The sequence below is a fragment of the Leptinotarsa decemlineata genome, unplaced genomic scaffold (assembly GCF_025532065.1).
Source record: "Leptinotarsa decemlineata unplaced genomic scaffold, Ldec_3_MD MMD2_P_RNA_scaffold_9, whole genome shotgun sequence".
NCBI lineage: Eukaryota > Metazoa > Arthropoda > Insecta > Coleoptera > Chrysomelidae > Leptinotarsa > Leptinotarsa decemlineata.
The window spans coordinates 6,425,357-6,446,302 of NW_027412536.1; the positions used below are offsets into that span (position 1 = coordinate 6,425,357).

Consider the following 20,946-nt stretch of genomic DNA (forward strand, 5'->3'; position numbering starts at 1 on the left):
AGAGTACTTATTCATCTTGTAAGAATCTGAAATAAAATAGGAATTCACCTATTCATTTTTGTAACCACAGTGTTTCCATATAATGAGTACTATGATTCTCAGATGAATAATTTTTAGTTTGAAAAAGCCAATAGGTTTTATACGCACTTTATGTACTGTAACACGAATAAGCTCTCGGCAAGTATTCAATTTAATACAAATTGCCTTTCCATTACTCTTATTTCCGTTTAAACTTGTGCATTGTTTAATCAAATAGTTTTTTTATTTTTCAACTTCCCGCTAAGAAAATCAAAGATTTTCGAAAAAATATTGAAAATCGGCCGATCAAGGCCAATTATTTTGTTGCTGGTTCTCGAAGTGTATTTGAGTACCTTCCTGATGAGCAACAAATTTAAAACACTTTTCATTCCAAGAAAAACCAGTTTCAAGACGACAAGAATAAGGAAACTGAAAAAAATGTAAAAATCGGCCGATCGCTATCAACTATTTTGTTGCTGATACTCAAGGTGTATTTGAGTATGCTCCTGGTGAGCATTCAAAATACTCTGTATTCCAGAAAAAAACGGTTTCAAGATAGCAAGAACAGGCAAAATTTAAAAAATATTAAAAATCGGCTGATCAAAGCCAACTATTTCGTTGCTGATTATCGGAGTGTATTTGAGTACCTTCCTGATGCTATTTTGAAATAAGTTTCAACTATTTTGTTGCTGATACTAAAGGTGTATTCAAGTTTACTCGTTGTTTAGGCAACTAATTAGCAACTGTTTAGCTACAAATTGTTGTATTTTTTTTTGCAATTTTGCTGGATTCGCCATGCTAGCCTGATAGGGCTAGGAGCGAGCGCCATCACAAAAACCGTGATGAATGCAAAAAATGCTAAAAAGAAACTCGAAGAAAATCAACGCCACAATAAAGCTATGGAATGCTTTGCCAACTTGTGGTCCTCGGCTGCGAACATGTGCTATTGTAAACTTGGATTCTCAATTGAATGCAGGCACTCATTGGGTAGCTTACCTTAAAAACGTCAATGCTGTACAATATTTCCATAGCTTCGGTATTCTCAAACCTCCAATGAAACTTATACGATATTTTGGAAAGGGTACAACGATAACATATAACAATGATCAGTTATATATCTTTTTATAATATCTTTTTTTTCTGTTATTTCGAACATGCATGGTTTTTGTTCTAGATAATACTTACGGTTACTGATTAGAATATGGAACTCTTGTAAATGGTTGAGACTTTTTAGTGCTCTAGTTATATATGTGTATATGGGTGTATATGTGTGTGTATATATATGTGGGTATATATATATATATATATATATATATATATATATATATAAAACATAATAACGGATAAAACAGCATACCTGTGCTATGTGAGGATATTTAATTTGGAAATTTCAATTTCGAAAGAAGTCTTCAACATCAAAATGACAAATTTTTGACATTGAATAATGTGAAATACGTTTTCTAATTTTTTATTGTTGTTCATCATGGTGTTTTATACTGTGTTAATATTACAGGATGTATTCAGATTTATATTTTTTGTTAGTAACTAAACTATATTCAAAATTAAAAGATGAAGATCCGTTATTTGAAAAGTCACATGTAGTTTATATATTTTTGTTTTTGATTTTTTTTTAATATTTTTAAAATATTTCTTTTCCTACATTGTTTAGAATACCTACAGGTTAAGTGGAAGACCATCTGTGAGCATATCTATGCTCACGATGAACTTCGCCTTTTCAGCGAGCATCTCATATGTATATATGTATATATATTTTTTTATATTTCTTTTTTTGTTCTCTCTTTTCACTGATGTAGCTGCTGCTGAATAAAGATTATTATTATTATTATTATAAATTTTTTACCAAAGTAATTGCGGACATCTGTGCTTACAGTTTCTACTTCATAATGCCTGCAAAAATGCTTAGAGATAAATTTACGTCATCGCCACAAAAATTATGTGTGGCTCTCTGTTGAAAAAACTCACAAAAAGAGAATGTTTCCATTGTAACAATAAATAATAATTATTCAAAAGCTGTTTCAATCATTATTAAAGGATATGTCGTATTGATGTTATATCAGTCATGTCTATAATATTAACGCTAACGTGTCGATTCTAATATTACGAAAACGGTGGCAAGACTGAACGAAAAAGTATCGATATTCTTGCTGGATCTTACGAAATTGATGATATCAAGAATTTGATAAGCAAACATATTGTACCCAAAACATACACCTCATCTACCTTAGAGACAAAATAGAGTGCTCGACCAACATTCTAGTCTCATTAATTTTCACAACGAAGAAATAATAATTCGTTTAGAATTGAAACGAAAGTATGGTACTGGCTATTTATAAGAATAACTAACTCATCGCCATACCCTTCGTTAATCTTCACCAAAATCCTTGGTAGTCGACAAACAATGAATCCATACATAAATTAGAATGGCGGACCTACTACCCTTACGTCAAGACTTTTCGCAACAATGATGTCATTGAAATCAATATTAATCAATGAGATGCCTATGATGCTTTGTACGATAGCCTGCTATTCATCAGCGGAAAAGTTGAGAGGATTACGGAAGATGGTCGGGTGACGTTCGTGAACAATGCTGGTTGTTTCATGTTTCAATCTGGTACTTGTTAGTAGGTACTGTCAGAGGCTTCCTCACCTACACCGATGAAGATATCAAACACTTGGCTATCTCAGGATGGACGTATCACGTATCCCAAGAGCTTCGGCATGATTCCAATATAACGCTCACTCTAGACAGTGAGAATTACCCTAAAGAAAATATGCATTCGAATTTTGCGAAAATGTATTTTTTGCAAGCTTATTTCAACTACACACAATTCGGTTTTAGCTACAAAATTACTAATCAACATAATCCTCTCATCAATACCGGCGCTGACTTTACACAAAAATGTCTCTTTGTCATCAATTGTTCCAGAAGAGACGAAAGCATCAAAAGTTCCAGTGTTGGTGTGAAGCTTGAAATCGAAGCATCTGAAGGATTTCCCCAAAATACACGAGCCTATTGCATCATTGTGCATCACTGTCATCGAGAACCCCACCAAGCGAAATTATCAAAAAGTGGAACTGAAATTCGAATAACACTCCCTCTCCCACACTTCAAAATTAATTGTGAGGAGTGTTAGTACTGTACAGGTTGTCATCATCATGAGAGTTGCATTCGTAGATATTCGGGGATTTATTGTAAATGGACTTTTGATCCCTAAAGAATTCACCATTGAAATTGACTTTAAACGAAGCCATTACATGTTCACGACCGTTTGCCGCATCAAGTAATCAAGACAAGAAAACCGCAACTTATCTGGAGAGAAATATACATGGTATTCGGTACTGTGATGGAGATATCGAATATTTCAGAATAAACGAAATACTTCCCTCCAAGTTGCTACATTTACGTTGGCGGTGAGCAAAACGCAGAATTTTTGTGACAGGAATGTATAACTTTCTGAATTTATCCCATCTGATGTTTGCAAATTTAATGGAACACCTTGTACAACTGTATCCTTTGAAAAAGATATGAACCCATGTCACGCTACTCTGGATAATTTTTGTGTACTGAAATGAATGTAGAACGTCTACGACAATGATTTTCAAACAAGATATTGTCTTTGTGATTTGAATGTGTGTCTTTTTGAGTTGCCAATATGCTTCCGACAGCTTCAGATATATTATTCGCTTGTAAAAAAAATCGATAAACACATCGATCGCTATAACATATATGCGGAGGTTATAGAAAAATAGACCAATCGGAAAAAGGTAGTGATGAATTCCATAACTACTTCTGAAACGGCCACAACTAAATATGGTGAACATAACAAAGGTTGCCCCTGGTCGAATCCCAATACCAAATGCGGTCCTGATACATGTGAATGCGCATTCATATTTCGATACATATTAGAAGCTAATATGTTATAGTAAACACTATTATTATTATGCATATTACGAATAAAATGTATATACTTTTTTCTCCATCTACACAATAATTTCCCTTTGATTTAATGTCCTGCACGCCATCTGTGTTTATTTCCTTCGTCAACTCTTGATAATGTTAACTTGATTAACGTAAACACCTTCATCGCACGTTGAAACGTTAGGCCCTCCATCACCGTCGACGTCATTTTAAGTTTACACGCCAACTTAGACAGCTCTTACTGCCCTTCTGACACGTTGAATCGCACGTTGAAACTTAAGGCTCGCCGTCGACGTAATTTTTTTCTACCAACGCTTAATTTTTAAAAACCAGCATCACCTCATAAGTCACATCGCCCACATAAACAATGCTTTATTTTATAACCGACAACACCGAACTGTTTGCGCTACCGCCGTATAGAAGTAAGCTTTTATACGGTGGCGCCACCAAACGTTTAGGTGTTTTCTGGCGTTTAATCCACAAACCACTTACTCTAAGTTTGTTGTTTAATCGTATTCGAAAACTATTCGTAGTGACGTCATTAATTATAAGATTCGTCAGAATGGAATGATTCAATTTGTGTCAGATGTCAAATTCAATAATAAAAATAAACTTCTCAATTTTCTCTAACCTCAATTAGAATCGGATTTGTGTATAGACTAATTTCCCAGCTTTATTTAGTACATCTTTAGAACGCATTTTATAAAAAGGTTTCAGCACTTATAAACTATAACGATCAAAATAAAACAGAAACTGACAATTGACGTAACGCAACGTCAAATTTCGTTACAAAACCAACCTCATGCTAGTTTTGAAACAACATGAATACATCATGAAGTCATTTTTGTGGATGAAAATCAGTTTTTCATCAACTTTTTTGGGTATTTTTTACCTTCCATGATCTAAAAAATATAAAAATTATAATGGAGAACTTTATACAAGTGTATAAAGGGCAAACTTCTTAGTTTACTCCGATAAGTTACCGCGTAAAATCAAAGTATTTTTCTATATATCAGTAACTTTTGCCTATCAACAAAATTGCTAAGAAATAATACAATACTTATTTTTACGTTCCGGAGGCCAAAATCTGCCTCCGCAGTAACTTACCGGGGTAAACTAAAAAGTTTGCCCTTTATAAAGTTCTTCATTATAATTTATATATTTTTCAGATTGTGGAAGGTAAAAAATACCCAAAAAAAGTTCGATGAAAAATCAAGAATACGTTTCAAATCATAGTTGATGTGACGTCATCGTAACAACGCCAAAATGAATGTATTTGAATCACAGACGAAAACGTTTTGAATACATGAGCGGCAGAAAACGTATTTTTTTGTTATCGTTGAAACGGATCAGTTCGATACCCTTCATCTCCCTGACACTCATATGACAAATCAGCCCCTCTCACTTTCTTACACACAATCTTATGAAAACCCATCCTCCCCCTCTTACACACATACTCTTATGGAAAAACAAATTTGAGGTTATTGGCTACAGTATTTCTACTGTAGCCAATTGAATTCTTCGGAACTTTTCCCAATTTTTCAAAGGAGATACGAACTCAATTCTTCACTATACCACAGGCTGTGGTATGGAGGTGATAGTAAATGATTTATACCGGTGAGTGTTCATTTTTTCTTAATACAACTACAAAAATAATACTCCATAACTTTGAAACAGTTCCACTTGTCTGTTTTACCCTTTTCCATGATTTACTAGTCTAACGCCTCAACATAACAGGAATATTGGGATGTGCATTCCCAAAAATATTTGTCACATGGCAATCCTGAAAACTGTAACACAGTGTTAGCTTCATTCAGTAATGTTTGGTATTTGGTGGTTTGGTCACAGAATGGTAAATTCTGTGGTTTGGTTTTGGTGGCGTTAGAGGAGTCAATATAACAGCAGAAGAAGGGGAACGTGTGACTGTTTATATTTTCCTATAAAATATGTTTAAATTGGGAGGAAAATCCTGTTACCCGCTAAATTTGTGCAAAGTGAAGTGACAATTATTATATGATTAATTGGATTGTTAAAATCAGTGGTTGAATTAAGAATAATGTCTATTCTCCTACGTGATTTTTAGTGTGTCAATCATGGCCGCCTGAAAATTTTGATTGTCAACATTTCCTTTTGGAAAGAAAATATTACTTAAAAAAAATGTACAGGCACTTGTTCAATTTTTAAGTGGTTCTCGAATTATATAAGTCTGAAGACTAAATAAAAACCATGGCAGAATCTAACAACCAAAGGATTCCAAAGTAAGATTTCAATTACCAGATAATTTGTGAAAGTAAACTAAACATTTATTTTCAGAATTATGGTTTTCCGGCCCACTTGGGAGGAATTTAAGGATTTTTCTAATTATATAAAGCACATGGAATCAAAAGGGGCCCATAAAGCTGGTCTAGCAAAGGTAAACAATTCAGTAGTAATGTGGATATATTTTTTTATTGAAACATTGTAGGTAATACCTCCACCAGAATGGGTTCCTCGCAAATCTGGGTATAATGTAGAAGACCTCAATTTGACAATCCCAGCTCCTATATGCCAAGTCGTGACCGGAAAACAGGGATTATATCAACAAATAAACATCCAAAAAAAGTCAATGACCGTACAGCAGTATAAAGAATTGGCAAATTCAGAACGATACGCTACCCCTAGACATTTTGATTACGAAGATCTTGAACGAAAATATTGGAAAAATATAACTTACGTTGCTCCAATCTATGGAGCTGATGTTTCTGGTAGTATAACTGATGACGACGTCCATGTACGAAGCAGAAATTTGAAAAAGAAAATTGTTATGAAGGTTTTTTTATATTTTAGGAATGGAATATAAATAGACTGGGAACTATATTAGATTTTGTTAATGAAGATTATGGTATATCAATAGAAGGAGTCAATACTGCTTATTTATACTTTGGAATGTGGAAAACTACATTTGCATGGCATACAGAAGACATGGACCTTTATTCTATCAATTATTTACATTTTGGTGCACCAAAAACTTGGTACTTTTTTAATACTTGAAAAATTCAAATATGTACTAATATTTTTATCATTAGGTATTCAGTTCCTCCAGAACATGGCAGAAGATTAGAAAGGCTTGCTAACGGATTTTTTCCTGGTTCTTATAAGACTTGTCAGGCTTTTTTGAGACATAAAATGACCTTGATTTCTCCACAGATATTAAAACAGTATTCAATTCCTTATAATAAGGTAATGTAGTAACTGCATGTTTTTTCATTTGTAGTGAACCAAAGTAAAAAATATGAATATTTATTTAATTTTGTTTTATTTTTACAGATAACTCAGGAAGCAGGAGAAATTATGATAACATTTCCTTATGGTTATCATGCAGGTAATCAACTTCCTATTTGAATAATTTTTATTGGTAAATTTTCGTTATCTGGACACCCGGCGATTTTGAAAAAATTTTTGACTGTACTTACGTATTTTGATGCGTAGATTACGAATCCCAAAGAAAAAAGCGGCGCTCTCCCTTATTTAAAAAGTTACGGCCCTTCAAAGTTCAGAAAAGGGCAACTTTTCAGCCTTCTTTTTCACTAAATAAACTATTTAAAAACACAAGTATTTATTCACTAGGTCACCTTTACACCTTATTCCTCCTTCTTTAACACTTTTCACTTCAATAATCAACATTTCTCTTATAAAAAACTTAATTTAAAAACGAATGCTTCTCCTGGTGACATTATTCTATTTTTAGGTTAGTTACTAGTGACATTTCAGAAAAAAGCGGTTGGTATTTGTCGTCGCCTACTATTTTAAATTCGTAATACACCACCAAAAACCAATTTACGATCTAAAGAATGAAGGTAAAAAACATTTGAATTACTTCAGGAATATGGACTGCATCAGTCGTACCAACCATATCATTAACCTTAAAAACGTAAAATACAGTGATATGTAACCAAAAAGCAGCTCCGTACATTTTTTAACATTTTTGTAAGAAAAATGTTGATTATTGAAGTGAAAAGTGTTAAAGAAGGAGGAATAAGGTGTAAAGGTGACCTAGTGAATAAATACTTGTGTTTTTAAATAGTTTATTTAGTGAAAAAGAAGGCTGAAAAGTTGCCCTTTTCTGAACTTTGAAGGGCCGTAACTTTTTAAATAAGGGAGAGCGCCGCTTTTTTCTTTGGGATTCGTAATCTACGCATCAAAATACGTAAGTACAGTCAAAAATTTTTTCAAAATCGCCGGGTGTCCAGATAACGAAAATTTACCTTTTTATTTTACTAGTGTTTTATTTTTTATTTGTTGTTTAATTAAGTATTATGGTTAGAGATGTGTTAATTATTCTTTGTTGAATGAAAAAGAATTTTGAAATTCAAAAAGTATGTATTCTGATTTAACTACTTACTAACTGCACTTTTAACCAACTTTGTACATTAATAATTTCTTTTCACAAATTGAAGTTATACCGAAGATATTCAGTACCTAATGAATAAATCTCATGTTTATTAACTCATCTTATTATACATATGTAGAATGAAAGTATCGCAGTGTAGATATGCGAAAATATGAAAAGCAAAAGTGATTGAGAACGGTTTTCAAAATTATATTTTTAACTGACATATCTAATATATAACGTCTTTCATTATGAACATATTACAAAAATCAACTCTGAACAAATTTCTTCTAACACCCCTCCTGGATCTTTGATCCCCATAAATTTCAAGTGCTCTATGAATTTGGGAGTTGGAATATTCTTTGTCAGACTCGCCCAAATTCAAGTTCGATGTGACATATTTCAGAATGATTTGATTTTTTTTTGTCAAGTCTTAAAAATAACTTCAAATCTATATGGTTGGATCGATCTGATGTGGTATAATTTTCAGCAAGTTTCATAGCGCCTTGCTTGTCTATGAAAATTGGAACAGTCTTTATGAAGTATGTATTCTGACAAATTTCTTCTGTCAGTTTCTGAAAAAATATAAATTTCTTTGCTGTTTCAGTGAGTGCGACAAATTCCGATTCTACTGTGCTCAAGGAAACACATCTTTGCTTTTGGCAGCACCAGCTTATTGTTCCACTTCCACTAAACAACTTTCTATCTACTTAATTTCCGCCTTAGTCTGCATATGAATAAGCAGTCGCAATTTTACTTTCTTTTCGATACCCCAATCCATAGCTTTTCATCGCATTCAGGTACCTCAAAATATGCTCTATGCCTTTCCAGCGATGGTTGTATAGACAGTGATTGAATTGACTGATGAAAGTTGCTGCAAAAGCCAAGTTTAGTCTTGTCTTTGCCAAATATAAAAAACTCACAATCGCCTTCTGGTAAATTCGTTTCTGTTCCTCGTCAAACAAATTTTAGTGATTGTTTGTGTCACACTTTAGATATTTCTCTCCAACTTATAATAGTGTGGTGGTTCCTTTGGAATTCATCATAATCATTTCTGTCAATAATTCTATACAAAAACTCTCCTGATCCAGTCTTATTGTCCCGTTTTGTCTCGAGACACGGATTGACCAGACGTGTTTGACTTCCTTCAAATCTTTGATTTTAAACTTTTGTCCAAATAAAAATGTCATTTCATCAATTCTCCATACAAAAAGATATCGTCTATATACGTGGTGATTATTAGTTCTTTTTCAGTTCAATCTCATTTTCTATTGGTAAATCAGGAAATGCTGTCTTCAGCTACTATTAGCTGATGCTCTCTAACAGGTTGGAATTTCCATGCAAATAAATAACTGCGATACTTCAATCTCTTTCCACCGATAATGCAAACAGTAGTCTCATCGTCTTCTTTTGAACCACCGGTGCATACGTTTCATCAAAATCTACGCCTTGTATTTGAGTATTTCGTAATGCTACTAATCTTGCCCGATGTCTTTCCTTTTTCATTGTATTTTGTTTTGAAAACCTATTTCGTCCTCATTATTTTCCAATTTTTGGGATGACTAACAAAATTCCACGTTTCATTTCTTAAAAGGTTTTTGAATTCGTCTATCATAGCCTCTCTCCAGAATTTCTTGTATTTCCCATACAATGCATCTTTCACATGAATCGGATCATTAGATTTTTATTTAATTTGATTACTGTCAGTGTCCGTCAAGTGATTTGTCACTTGGTTACAAACTATTTCGTCGTATACAGGATTATTCTCTTCGCCAACATAATCATCCATCCAAAAAGGACTTTTAAAAGCTCTTACCGATTTGGTTCTCTTCATATTTTGCGTCAAATTCCTATTGGCAGCACTTCTTTCCTCATTTTCGAGACTTAGGATTTTCATTTGATATTTCACTTTCTGCTGCTATTTGCACTTCTGGATCTACTACTATATCTAAATCTACTACATGACTATCTGTCAGGAAATCATTTTGACTTTGATTATCAAAAAATTGTTTGCTGTTAAATTGGATATTTTTCTCATGTTCAGGAAAAGCGATCTTGCTTTCAGATTTGATGGTAAATTTTCATGGGAAACACATCTTCCTCAAATGTTACGTCACGACTGATGAAAATATGATTGTTTCTTAGATTCCATTAGCAATATGTTTTGGAATTGTAGTCATATCCAGTGAAAATCCAGGCGATACCTTCTGGTGAAAGTTTACTAGTTCGATCTTTATTTTCTACCCAGGCTCTACAACCAAACACTCGCGAATGTAAAATGTTGTGGGAACTTTTTTGCCATTTGTCAGTTGGGCTGACACCAGCGTTTGCAGTTGAATTACATCTATTTCTAATGTAACAAGCAGTTGAAATAGCTTCGTCCCAAAATGCTTCTGATTGAATCAGTATCCACCTAGCTGCTCCAAATAACGTTTGATTCATCCTTGCAGCAACAACATTCTGGAGTTGAGTTCCTGGTATGGATAATTATTGACTTATTCCACTCCTTTTCAAATGTTCTATAAATGTTTTTAACAGGTATTCTTTCCCATTATCGCTTTATAGTGATACAATTTTTCTACCTTGAAAATTCTCTGCGTGTCTTTGGACTTTTGAAAACAAGAAAAGTCATCAATGAATGAGAGAGAGATATACTAATGTCATAAGAAATACATCTTGTCGACAAACATTTTTCTGCTAAAAAAAATAACTATAAATATTAATAAATTGTTAGATATATACAGTGTCATCCCCAAAGTATGCACCAAATGGGAAACTTATTTATTTAAAATACAGTAAAACACGTAACATAAGAGGAGCCTTCAAATAATTGATTTTGAGACAAGTGTAAAGTACTCTTATTTTAAAAACTCTCGGGAAATGTTATTTAGAAAAGTTGTTCACCAATTAAAAATACATCTAGATTTGAAATCATGGCCATCTAAGTGAAGTTTTATTTTTTTAAATGGGACTACGAAAAAAAATTGCTAAAACGATAAATAAACAGCATCCTGAATACGATGGTTTATTTTAAAAGTCTGTAATATTACAAGTTAACCACGGTCAATTTTTTTGAAGTGTTTGGTGCAGTTATTTTTATTTTTTGTTAGCACCAGAAATTACTTAAAATTATACAGTATTATAACAAAAACTTGATATTCAGTAATATCAAACTCATTGATTTTCCGGAGATACTGCATCAGGTACTCTTCTTTGTGTTAGATTTTCTCTAGGAATGTGTATGGTTTTGTTTAATATATTGAATGTGAGGTCTTGCTGTGTTTTGATTTGTACTTGTTCCTCGAAAAGTGATTTATGACTGTTGAATTTATGGATGTTCAAGTTTTCCCAAATGTCCATGCGGTTTCCCTTGTTGATTTGTTTTATGAGTTTTATGTTTTCTGGTGGGGAAAATTATGTTTGTGTTTTTATGGCGTGTGTTGCGAGGTTTGATTTATATACTATTGGATTTATGTATGCCTTTTTTGTGCTCATTGTACCTTTGGATTAGTTTTTTCTTGGTTTGGCCGATATAGAATTTGTTGCAGTCCGAGCATTGTATACAACACAACGATGGACAGCATTTACGTACGTAGGACACCAAACCAAAAAACTAACAAACATCTTCAAACCACTGAACATCAACATCACATACAAGTTGAACACGAAGATAACACAAAAAATAAACAACTATGAAAAAGAAGATGACAAAGACCAAAACGGGATATACAGTATACAATGCTCGGACTGCAACAAATTCTATATCGGCTAAACCAAGAAAAAACTAATCCAAAGGTACAATGAGCACAAAAAGGCATACATAAATCCAATTGTATATAAATCAAACCTCGCAACACACGCCATACGAAACAAACATAATTTCCCCCTACCAGAGAACATAAAACTCATAAAACAAGAAAACAAGGGAAACCGCATGGACCTCACAGCAAGACCTCACATTCAATATATTAAACAAAACCATACACATTCCTAGAGAAGATCTAACACAAAGAAGAGTACCTGATGCAGTACAAATACAGGCAAATTTACCTGAAATACCTGAGTTGAGACGTCATCCTGTCGTCTGCCTCTTTATACGGTCAGATGTATATCCCGTTTTGGTCTTTGTCTTCTTCTTTTTCATAGTTGTTCATTTTTTGTGTTATCTTTTTGTTTGGCTTGTATGTGATGTTGATGTTCAGTGGTTTGAAGACACTTGTTAGTTTTTTGGTTTGGTGTCCTACGTACGTAAATGCTGTCCATCTTTGTGTTTTTTGTCTGTTGGGGTGGCTTGATCCTTGTTCTGTGTTTTTTGTTTGATTCTTTTTTCTAGTTTATCTATTGTCTTTTGGGTGTATTCGTTTTCGTTCGCTATTTGGTATACGACTTTCCGTTCTTTGTTTCGGGCTTCATTGCTGAGTGGTATCCTTAACATTCTATATATGAATGCATTATAGGCAGCCATTTTGTGTGATGGTGGATGGTTTGAACTTGCGGGTATGGTGGAGCTTGTTTGTGTAGGTTTCCTGTATATTGCCATTTGAAATTGTGTTTTGTTGTGGTTATATCCTATGGGTATGTCCAGGTAGTTAAGTTTTGAGTTGTGTTCTTCCTCAATGCTGAAACATAGTTTTTGATTTATTTCGTTAATTTCTTTTTTTTATTTGTTCTATTCTTATTCCATTGTTTTGTGATATGTACAGTCCATCGTCAACGTATCTGAACCATTCTCCTTTTTCATCATGTGTTTTTATTATTGTTAAGATTTTCTCATCTATGGTTTGCAGGTATATTTCGGATATAATGCTAGATAGCGGGGATATCATCGCTAGTCCATCTGTTTGTTTATAAATTTTCCCTTCAGATTCGAAATAATTTTGATTTATTGTATTTAGACTGTGTTCCATTTGGTTAATGTAGGTTTTGTCTACAGTTGTTTCACATATTTTTCGTTGACTTATGTGAGGGTGTTCAATTAGAGATAACAGACTAAATATTCATTTTCCTCATTTCCAGTAACCAGTCTTTTCCGTTCTTGCATATTATAAGATACACAGCCTGTTCTTCGGAAAAGCTGCCACAACTTTTCCAATGAACAGGATGACTCCAGTTAGGATACCTTTGGGCATATACTCTTGACGCTGATAAACAGTTTTCTTCAAACTCACCGATTATCAAAATCATATCAATTCATTCTCCCTGGGGATAAGTTCTCATTTTACAATATTTCAAAATGACAATAATTTTAAACTATGTAAAACAATAATTGTTTGATTAACAAGTTGTGTCATTGTCAAATACTTTTTGTTTCATAATAATAATTAACGTCATCTAGGCCAGAGCCTACAATTATTGAAAAAATAGAATAGGTTTTATAGGAAATACTAAATGTATGTTTTTATTGACCCATATTGTAATTTTGGTATTTATTTAACTATGAAGTCTAATATATTTGCTTAAAAACAAGCGAATTTAATATATTTTGTCTCAATAATTAAGACACATGCATCTTCTTATTTTGAAGAATGTTTTTTAATATTTCAGAAATGGCAATAAATTTGAGTTTTTACATTTGCCTGCATTTTACTTAAGATACACCTTATTTTCAAAAATTTAAATTTGTGCTTTTAGCGCCTTTTGTGTAAAAAGCAGAAGAGATTTGTATAGGGAACCCTAATTCAGTTTTGCGTCAAATTATTCCACTAAATACGGGATGTTCCATTCAAATTTAAGAAGTTATTTAATTAAATGTGTGTCCAAATTTTGAGGCAATTTGATAATCAACCATGGTTGAAATTAATAAGTCTTCTGATTGTATGAATAAGAGAAGTGACATTGATAATCTCAGCAGTATATACAGTAACTTATTGGAACTACACCAAAAAACATAATGATAATAATGAAAATTGTATCAATCAACTATCCCTTTAGAGCCGAAGATTATCAGATAATCATGCCCATTGAAAAATGACATTTATGTTAAGATATGACATTTGTCAAACCAAAAAATCCATTAATGTTTAACTTTCTTTCGTCGATTTATATGTTCAATTCATTGTTTTTTTTTACTCATTTTTACTGTAAGTATGATTTGTAATGTTATTCATTGGCAAAAAAATTCACAACTCAATAAATTCTAGGCCCTGAAGAAGCTTCCCATTAGAAGCGAAAGCTTGGCAAAGTAGAGCAGAGTTTTGATTTTTGAATTTTTGGAGTAAGAGACCCCGTTAATCCATTTCACTATATATATATATATATATATATATATATATATATATATATATATATATATATATGCGTCAATATTCGTCAATATTCAATATTCGCTTGCGATGAAATGTGTGCGTCTTTGTGCAATCAGGCTGCGTTTAATGGCCTTGTCTGTAGATACGTAATACAGGTTCAGAACTAAGTAATTTTTTCAACTTCTCAAATGCTTTTTTTAAATATATCCAAAAATGTATTTTTGTTCCTTCTTCAATAAGTCACTCAAATGTTTAGCAATGAGAGAATAAAATGAGATAAACTTCCGGAAATAACCTGTCAAACCTAGAAAAGATTGAATTTGTTTGAGTGTAGTTGGCTGTGGATAATTCTTTATTGCCAATGTCTGGAAGATTGCACTCTACCATCTTCAATGATGAAACCCAAAAACTCTACACGCGTCTTCAGTAGCTGACATTTCTACTTTTTAATGTCCATTCCATAGTCTTTAGCAACTTGTAAAACTCTTCTTAATCTCTCTACTCCTTCTTCTTTAGTGGAACTCAGTAGTATTATATCATCCATATAGTATATAGCAATATTTTCACTAACAAGCTTTCTGAATATACTGGCCACAAATCTCTGAAATACCGCTGGACTATTACATAATCCAAAAGGATATTTTAGAAATTCATGCTGTCTATTCTGTGTAACGAAAGCAGTGTATTTAATACTGGTTTCTTCTATATCTACATGAAAAAATCCATCCCTTAAATCAATTGTGCTGAAATATTTAGTACTCTGTAACCTATCTAATACATCTTCAATTAAAGGAAGAGGAAATCTGTCTTTAATTATATTTTTATTTAATTTTCGAAAATCTCAACATATTCTAGTGCTGCCATCCTTTATTCTTACAAGTACCAGTGGGCTGGCAAAATCCGATGAACTAGGTCTTATTATTCCTTCCTCTAACCAATCTTCTATTTGTCTCTCCACTCCTTTTTTTTCAGATACTGATAACCTTCTAGTACTCTGGTATACTGACTCCTCACTCTTCATTATGATCTTCATTTTTATATCCGTAATCATCTTCTTCTCCGGACTATAGTCGTCTAGCATTTCCTTCACTTGTTTTCTACACTTTTCATTTTTTATGTGGCTGACATCAATTACCTCAACAGCTTTCTCTTCATCCACGGTCATATTCAATAGAACATTTTCTTTTTCCTTTTTGAAAATTAAAATTTCATCACCTCGAAACGATACATCTGCTTGAAGCAATAAGTCATTCCCAACAATAGCTTTGAAATTCGAAGTTTCAGCGGGTATGACATGAACTTTCAATACAACTTCTTCGCCATTGACCACTAAATTGTTTTCGAAAAATCCTCTTGTTGAGATTCTATTTGGTCCGATGACTCTCAGACGGATTGAATGATTATTTAGTTCAATTGATTAGAAAACATATCATAAACATCTTGTCTTATTGCAGTTATATCACTACCTGTATCTAATAGTGCAGTCAACTGAATACCATCTATAGTTATATTCACACTGTTTCTGGAACCCATTTCTATTATTGCTATATTGGAACTGCAATCGTCTTGATCTCCATTCATTTTTTTTGGACAATTTGTCGAAACATGTCCATATCCAGAACAACTGAAGCACTTCATTCCTTTGAATTTATCAGGACATTTTCCAGACATATGACCTCTATTGCCACAGTTGAAGCAACGTCCCTCACTTCTCTTCCTGACATGCTTGTCATCGTTACCCGTCTTCATTTCCTTTCTCCAATCTTTTCTAGAATGCTTACCTTGACTTCCTTCATATCCTTGAGTTGATCTACCATCTCTCACTTGTTCATAGATCTTGACTTTGTCTTTGAATTCAGAAAAGTCTCTTGCTCCATATAAAATAATTTTTTTCGAGGCATTAACTTATGTATCTGAGCACTGCTTACTTTAACTTCAAATTCTGATTTCAATTTTTTTTCCAAAATTGACCAATTCGTAATTCCTTTCTCAGACTGTATAAATAACTTGGCTAATCCAGTCAAAGATTTTTTTGCGTAAATCAGTTTTTGTAAATCATTCCATCCTGTGAGTTTTGAAATTTCCTCGAAGTCCAAAATCCATTTATCTACCGGATAGTCATATTTTCCATCAAATGTTCTTATACTATCCTCAACATCTCTAAAACTCAACGCGAATGATTCTCTTCTTTTTGATTTTCCGCCTCTTCTAACACAACCGCCATCATCACTATCACTTTGTTCGGAATCTTCATTTACTTCTGACTCCCCGTCTTCTACCTCATCATCTGTCTGTCCCTCATTGATTTCATTCACAACTTTCAAGTCATTCATAAAAGAACAAATGCGATCTAACACTTCATCACTATTACCCGAATAATCAAGATCAAGTATGTGGCACATAGCAACAAGATCAGGTAACTGCACCTCCTGTTTTATTTCACTTACCTTTTTTTATATTCCTCTGAACCTTTATTCAAATTGAAACCAGAAAAAGCACGTAATGAACTTCTCGTTTTCCGATTTTCACCAGGTTGACCGTAGGCAATAACGTGTAACGCCTTAATCGCTTTCAACGACCCGCCAGAAATATATTTAGCTATTTTTGGAGTATCACCAAGGTTAGCCATTATAAACATTCTGTATAATGTCAAAAAACAGAACAAAAGTAATAAAGTGAATAATCAGTGGGTATTCAATACTTTCTATAAATTCAGTGAAACAGAAATGAAGTTACCTTATACAAATCGAGTCACGACTTCAAAATGAATTAGCTTCCGAACTATGAATAGTAAAATTTCAGATCAAGTGAATATTTGACGTTTACAAAAGTCAAAATGAAATATTACAAAATTAGTAATAAAACAACTCGAAAATGCTTCAATTAATTTTAAATCAAACTGTAGTAATCGTCGTACTCGTCTGTCTCCACTTGATGAGGATTAAAGGAAAATATATGCCTCCTACCTTGTCGGATTCCTAATTACCAAGCTAAATGCACTAACTAGTTGGTGTGCTTCAAACCTTCCACTTGCTGTCGATATGATGGTCCTGTCGCCCTCTGTTCTCACAAGATTATAATAACTTTCCTTTCTTCGTCTTTCGTCGTATCGCCGTAGCTAACTCCGTCTACTGTTGGCTTAGCTGAGCTGCTCTCTTCTTGAACTTCGGTTATTTTAGTCCACTCTATCCCGGTTGAGCCCCCAAAATGTAGGCTTGTTTTTCGTTGTCTAGGGTTTACGAATAAGAACTCCTCGTAATCGATCAAAAAATGTTTTTCATCAACCAACTTGAACGTCAATATTTGCTTGCGATGATGCGATGAAATGTGTGCGTCTTTGTGCAATCAGGTCGCGGCTCGACTTGAATACACACACACACACACACACACACACACACACACACACACACATATATATATATATATATATATATATATATATATACAATGTAGGTTTTCACGGATGGTGGAATATGATGTGTTGTTTTTCCGGGTGTTCACCTCTCGAAGCGAAGCAGTAACACGTCTTGATAATGCCGTCTGAGATGATGGCGAAACGTCGACTCTCGAATAGTACACACTATGTTAACTATGTTAACTCGAAGATTCTCACGGATAAAGTATGATAAGCTGTTTTCTCGGGTTTCGCTCTGTGTTCTGTGTATTTTATCCCCATAAGGATTATTTTCACAACGTTTCGGCAAAGTCTCATTTGCCATCTTCTGGTGATGTTCCGGTATATATATATATATATATATATATATATATATATATATATATATATATATATATATATATATATATATATATATATATATACCGGAACAGAAAAGGATTACTGTGGATAAATGCAAATCGGAAACGACATCTTCCCCTTCTAGCAGTAGTTTTATTAAAACTTCAATTTTCGACGGCGAATCCTCATGGTCAATTTATCGCAGACAATTTGAGGCCGCTGCGGAAAATAATGGGTGGAGAAATGAGAAGAAATCAACAGCTCTTATACTGGCACTACGACGAAAGGTTTCCGAAATTCTGCAAAATATTCCAGTGAATAGGCAGAAGGATTATAAAGCAGTCGTATCAGCCTCGGAGGTCAGATATGTTTGTGAGCACCTTCAACAAGTCTACCAAGCTCAACTGAAGGTGTGAACTCAAGGTCCATCAGAAAGTTTGCAAGTGTTTGGAGCTGAAGTCGAAAGGTTAGTAAGACTCGCTTACCCAGAAGCACCATAACTTCGCCCACTGGATTAGTGTCCATATTTTCATCGACGGAGTTCGCGACACGGAGCTGCAGCAGTCATTGAGGATGACACGTCATTAAAAACTGAACGAAGCCATCATTTATGCCTTAGAATTTGAAGCTGCTAAAAATACTTCGCGTCAATAACGAAAAGTTCTAGTGAGGCCATCAATGAAAAGGAAGACGATGGAACAGATCGACTCATGGTAGGTCTTGAAGAACTCTTTAAGAAATATTTGATGAATGGAACTGCACCCAAGGCAAGTGGACGGTCTAAATGTCATAACTGCGATAGATAAGGACATTTTAAGGCGGGACTGTCGATCTCGTTGAACATCCAACGAAAGGAGACTGGCGTTCGGGATCACCCGAACTAGAGCGTCAGGGTTCGGAAAACAAAATTCAGTTAGTGTTAGGGGGGTGCATTGGCTGCTGCATCCCAAGCCCCCCAAGTATTCGATTTCCATGATTGGACGCAACAGTAACAGCTTAGTTGTCGACGGATTTCTGAATAATCATCAGTTCCCTTTCACCATCGATACTGGAGCAATGAGGTCTGTAATGAAAGCCGACATTTCCAACAGAAGCAGTTTGAAGAAATTATCAGTAGTACCTGTTCTGGAAACAGCCACTGGAGATAGATTGACAGTCTATGAAGAAGCCAAAGTGAGACTGAGGCTTGGAAAATGCGAAATAGAAACTAAGGTATAACTGGCCATCATCGTCGATGAATTCATTCTGGGACTAGACATTATGTCCCCCTACGGATTTGTGGTGGACATTAGGAACAAACTACTGAAAGTCGGAAGTGGGGAAATTTTGCTTATCGTCCCCTCTCAGCCTTATGATAGCGTCGAGGTGGTTATACTGGAAATTTACAGAATCTCTCCAACACCGAGAAAATTATTCAAGCTGAAATTGCTGGGCATGCCGGCTTGGGCACAGCATTGATAGAGCCATCCAACAGCTCTGAATCACGAATTATCGTGGCCAGATCCCTCGTGAATGGTGACAATCAGACCATTCCAGTAAGAATAATCAACCTTAATAACAGGTTGACTCTCAAGAAAGGGCAAGTAATAGGCTACTGCGAACCGATCGTGAAAATCGCCAGAATCGAAGAAGAAGTCCCTCTACAGCGTGCTCAATAAACCGCATAGGAACTCATAGAATTTCAAGAAGACGTGGAGCCATCTGTCTGAAGACGAACTTTACAAGGGCAAAATCATTGGTCGAACGGATTTAGTTCAACATCAACATTCGCAAAGATGAACACAAACTAGCAGTGAAGGGAAAAGTCACCACGTCTTCTCTCTTCCAACACGTACTTCAAACAGGACATAACATCAATTTCGATAACACAAAAATGCTAGCAAGCAACGAAAACTTTTGCTCACGAACAATCAGAGAGGCTATCGAAATTGAAAAACGACCTAATAATATGAACAAGAGGGATGATGCGCAAAGATTACCATCAACATGGAGATCCGTTTTATCGCTTCGCACAATCAATCAGACCGCTCAACCCCAGAAGCAAAACTCGGTACATGACAATACAGGTACAATAACAGAGACAGGAGAGGCAGCTCAGGTAATGAGACCAAAACAGGTAGTCGAGCAAACACAGGTAGTGGCAGCAACGCAGGTAAAGGGAAACATCCATCCCTATAAATTGAGACACAGAGTTCGAACTAATCAGTCTAGTTGAAAAAACCAGACATCACCAGAAGATGGCAAATGAGACTTTGCCGAAACGTTGTGAAAATAATCCTTATGGGGAGAAAATACACAGAACACGGAGCGAAACCCGAGAAAACAGCTCTACTTTATCCGTGAGAATCTTCGAGTTAACATATATATATATATATATATATATATATATATATATATATATATATATATATATATATATATATATATATATATATATATATATATATATATATATATGTAGAGGGAGGGAGGGAGAAGATTGATTTATCGGGGCTTCGGTCTGTTTATAAAGTAAATAATACATTAGCGAAAGCTCGGGCAGCTAAAAAGAGTATCCTTTACTTTCTAAACAGACGACCAAATTCCTGAAAAACCACAGGATGTTTATTAAACATGCGGCAAAAAATTAAGGGGCTAT

At 34.2% G+C, this 20,946-nt stretch overlaps 1 protein-coding gene across 3 annotated transcripts in view; it reads left to right on the top strand.

The window, feature by feature from the left end:
• The first annotated feature begins 5,803 nt into the window (after window positions 1-5,803).
• The window catches only part of LOC111506467 (uncharacterized), a 99,422-nt gene continuing 84,279 nt past the window's right edge, over window positions 5,804-20,946 (top strand). Inside the window, exons 1-6 of one of the 3 annotated variants that reach the window (XM_023161533.2) lie at window positions 5,804-6,216; window positions 6,272-6,371; window positions 6,423-6,728; window positions 6,785-6,969; window positions 7,024-7,177; window positions 7,265-7,319. In XM_023161533.2, coding sequence (XP_023017301.2) covers window positions 6,185-6,216; window positions 6,272-6,371; window positions 6,423-6,728; window positions 6,785-6,969; window positions 7,024-7,177; window positions 7,265-7,319 — 832 coding nt within the window. In that variant the 5' untranslated portion in view covers window positions 5,804-6,184. The remainder of the gene's footprint in view (window positions 6,217-6,271; window positions 6,372-6,422; window positions 6,729-6,784; window positions 6,970-7,023; window positions 7,178-7,264; window positions 7,320-20,946) is intronic. The other 2 variants (XM_023161532.2, XM_023161531.2) reach the window with 2 other exon arrangements.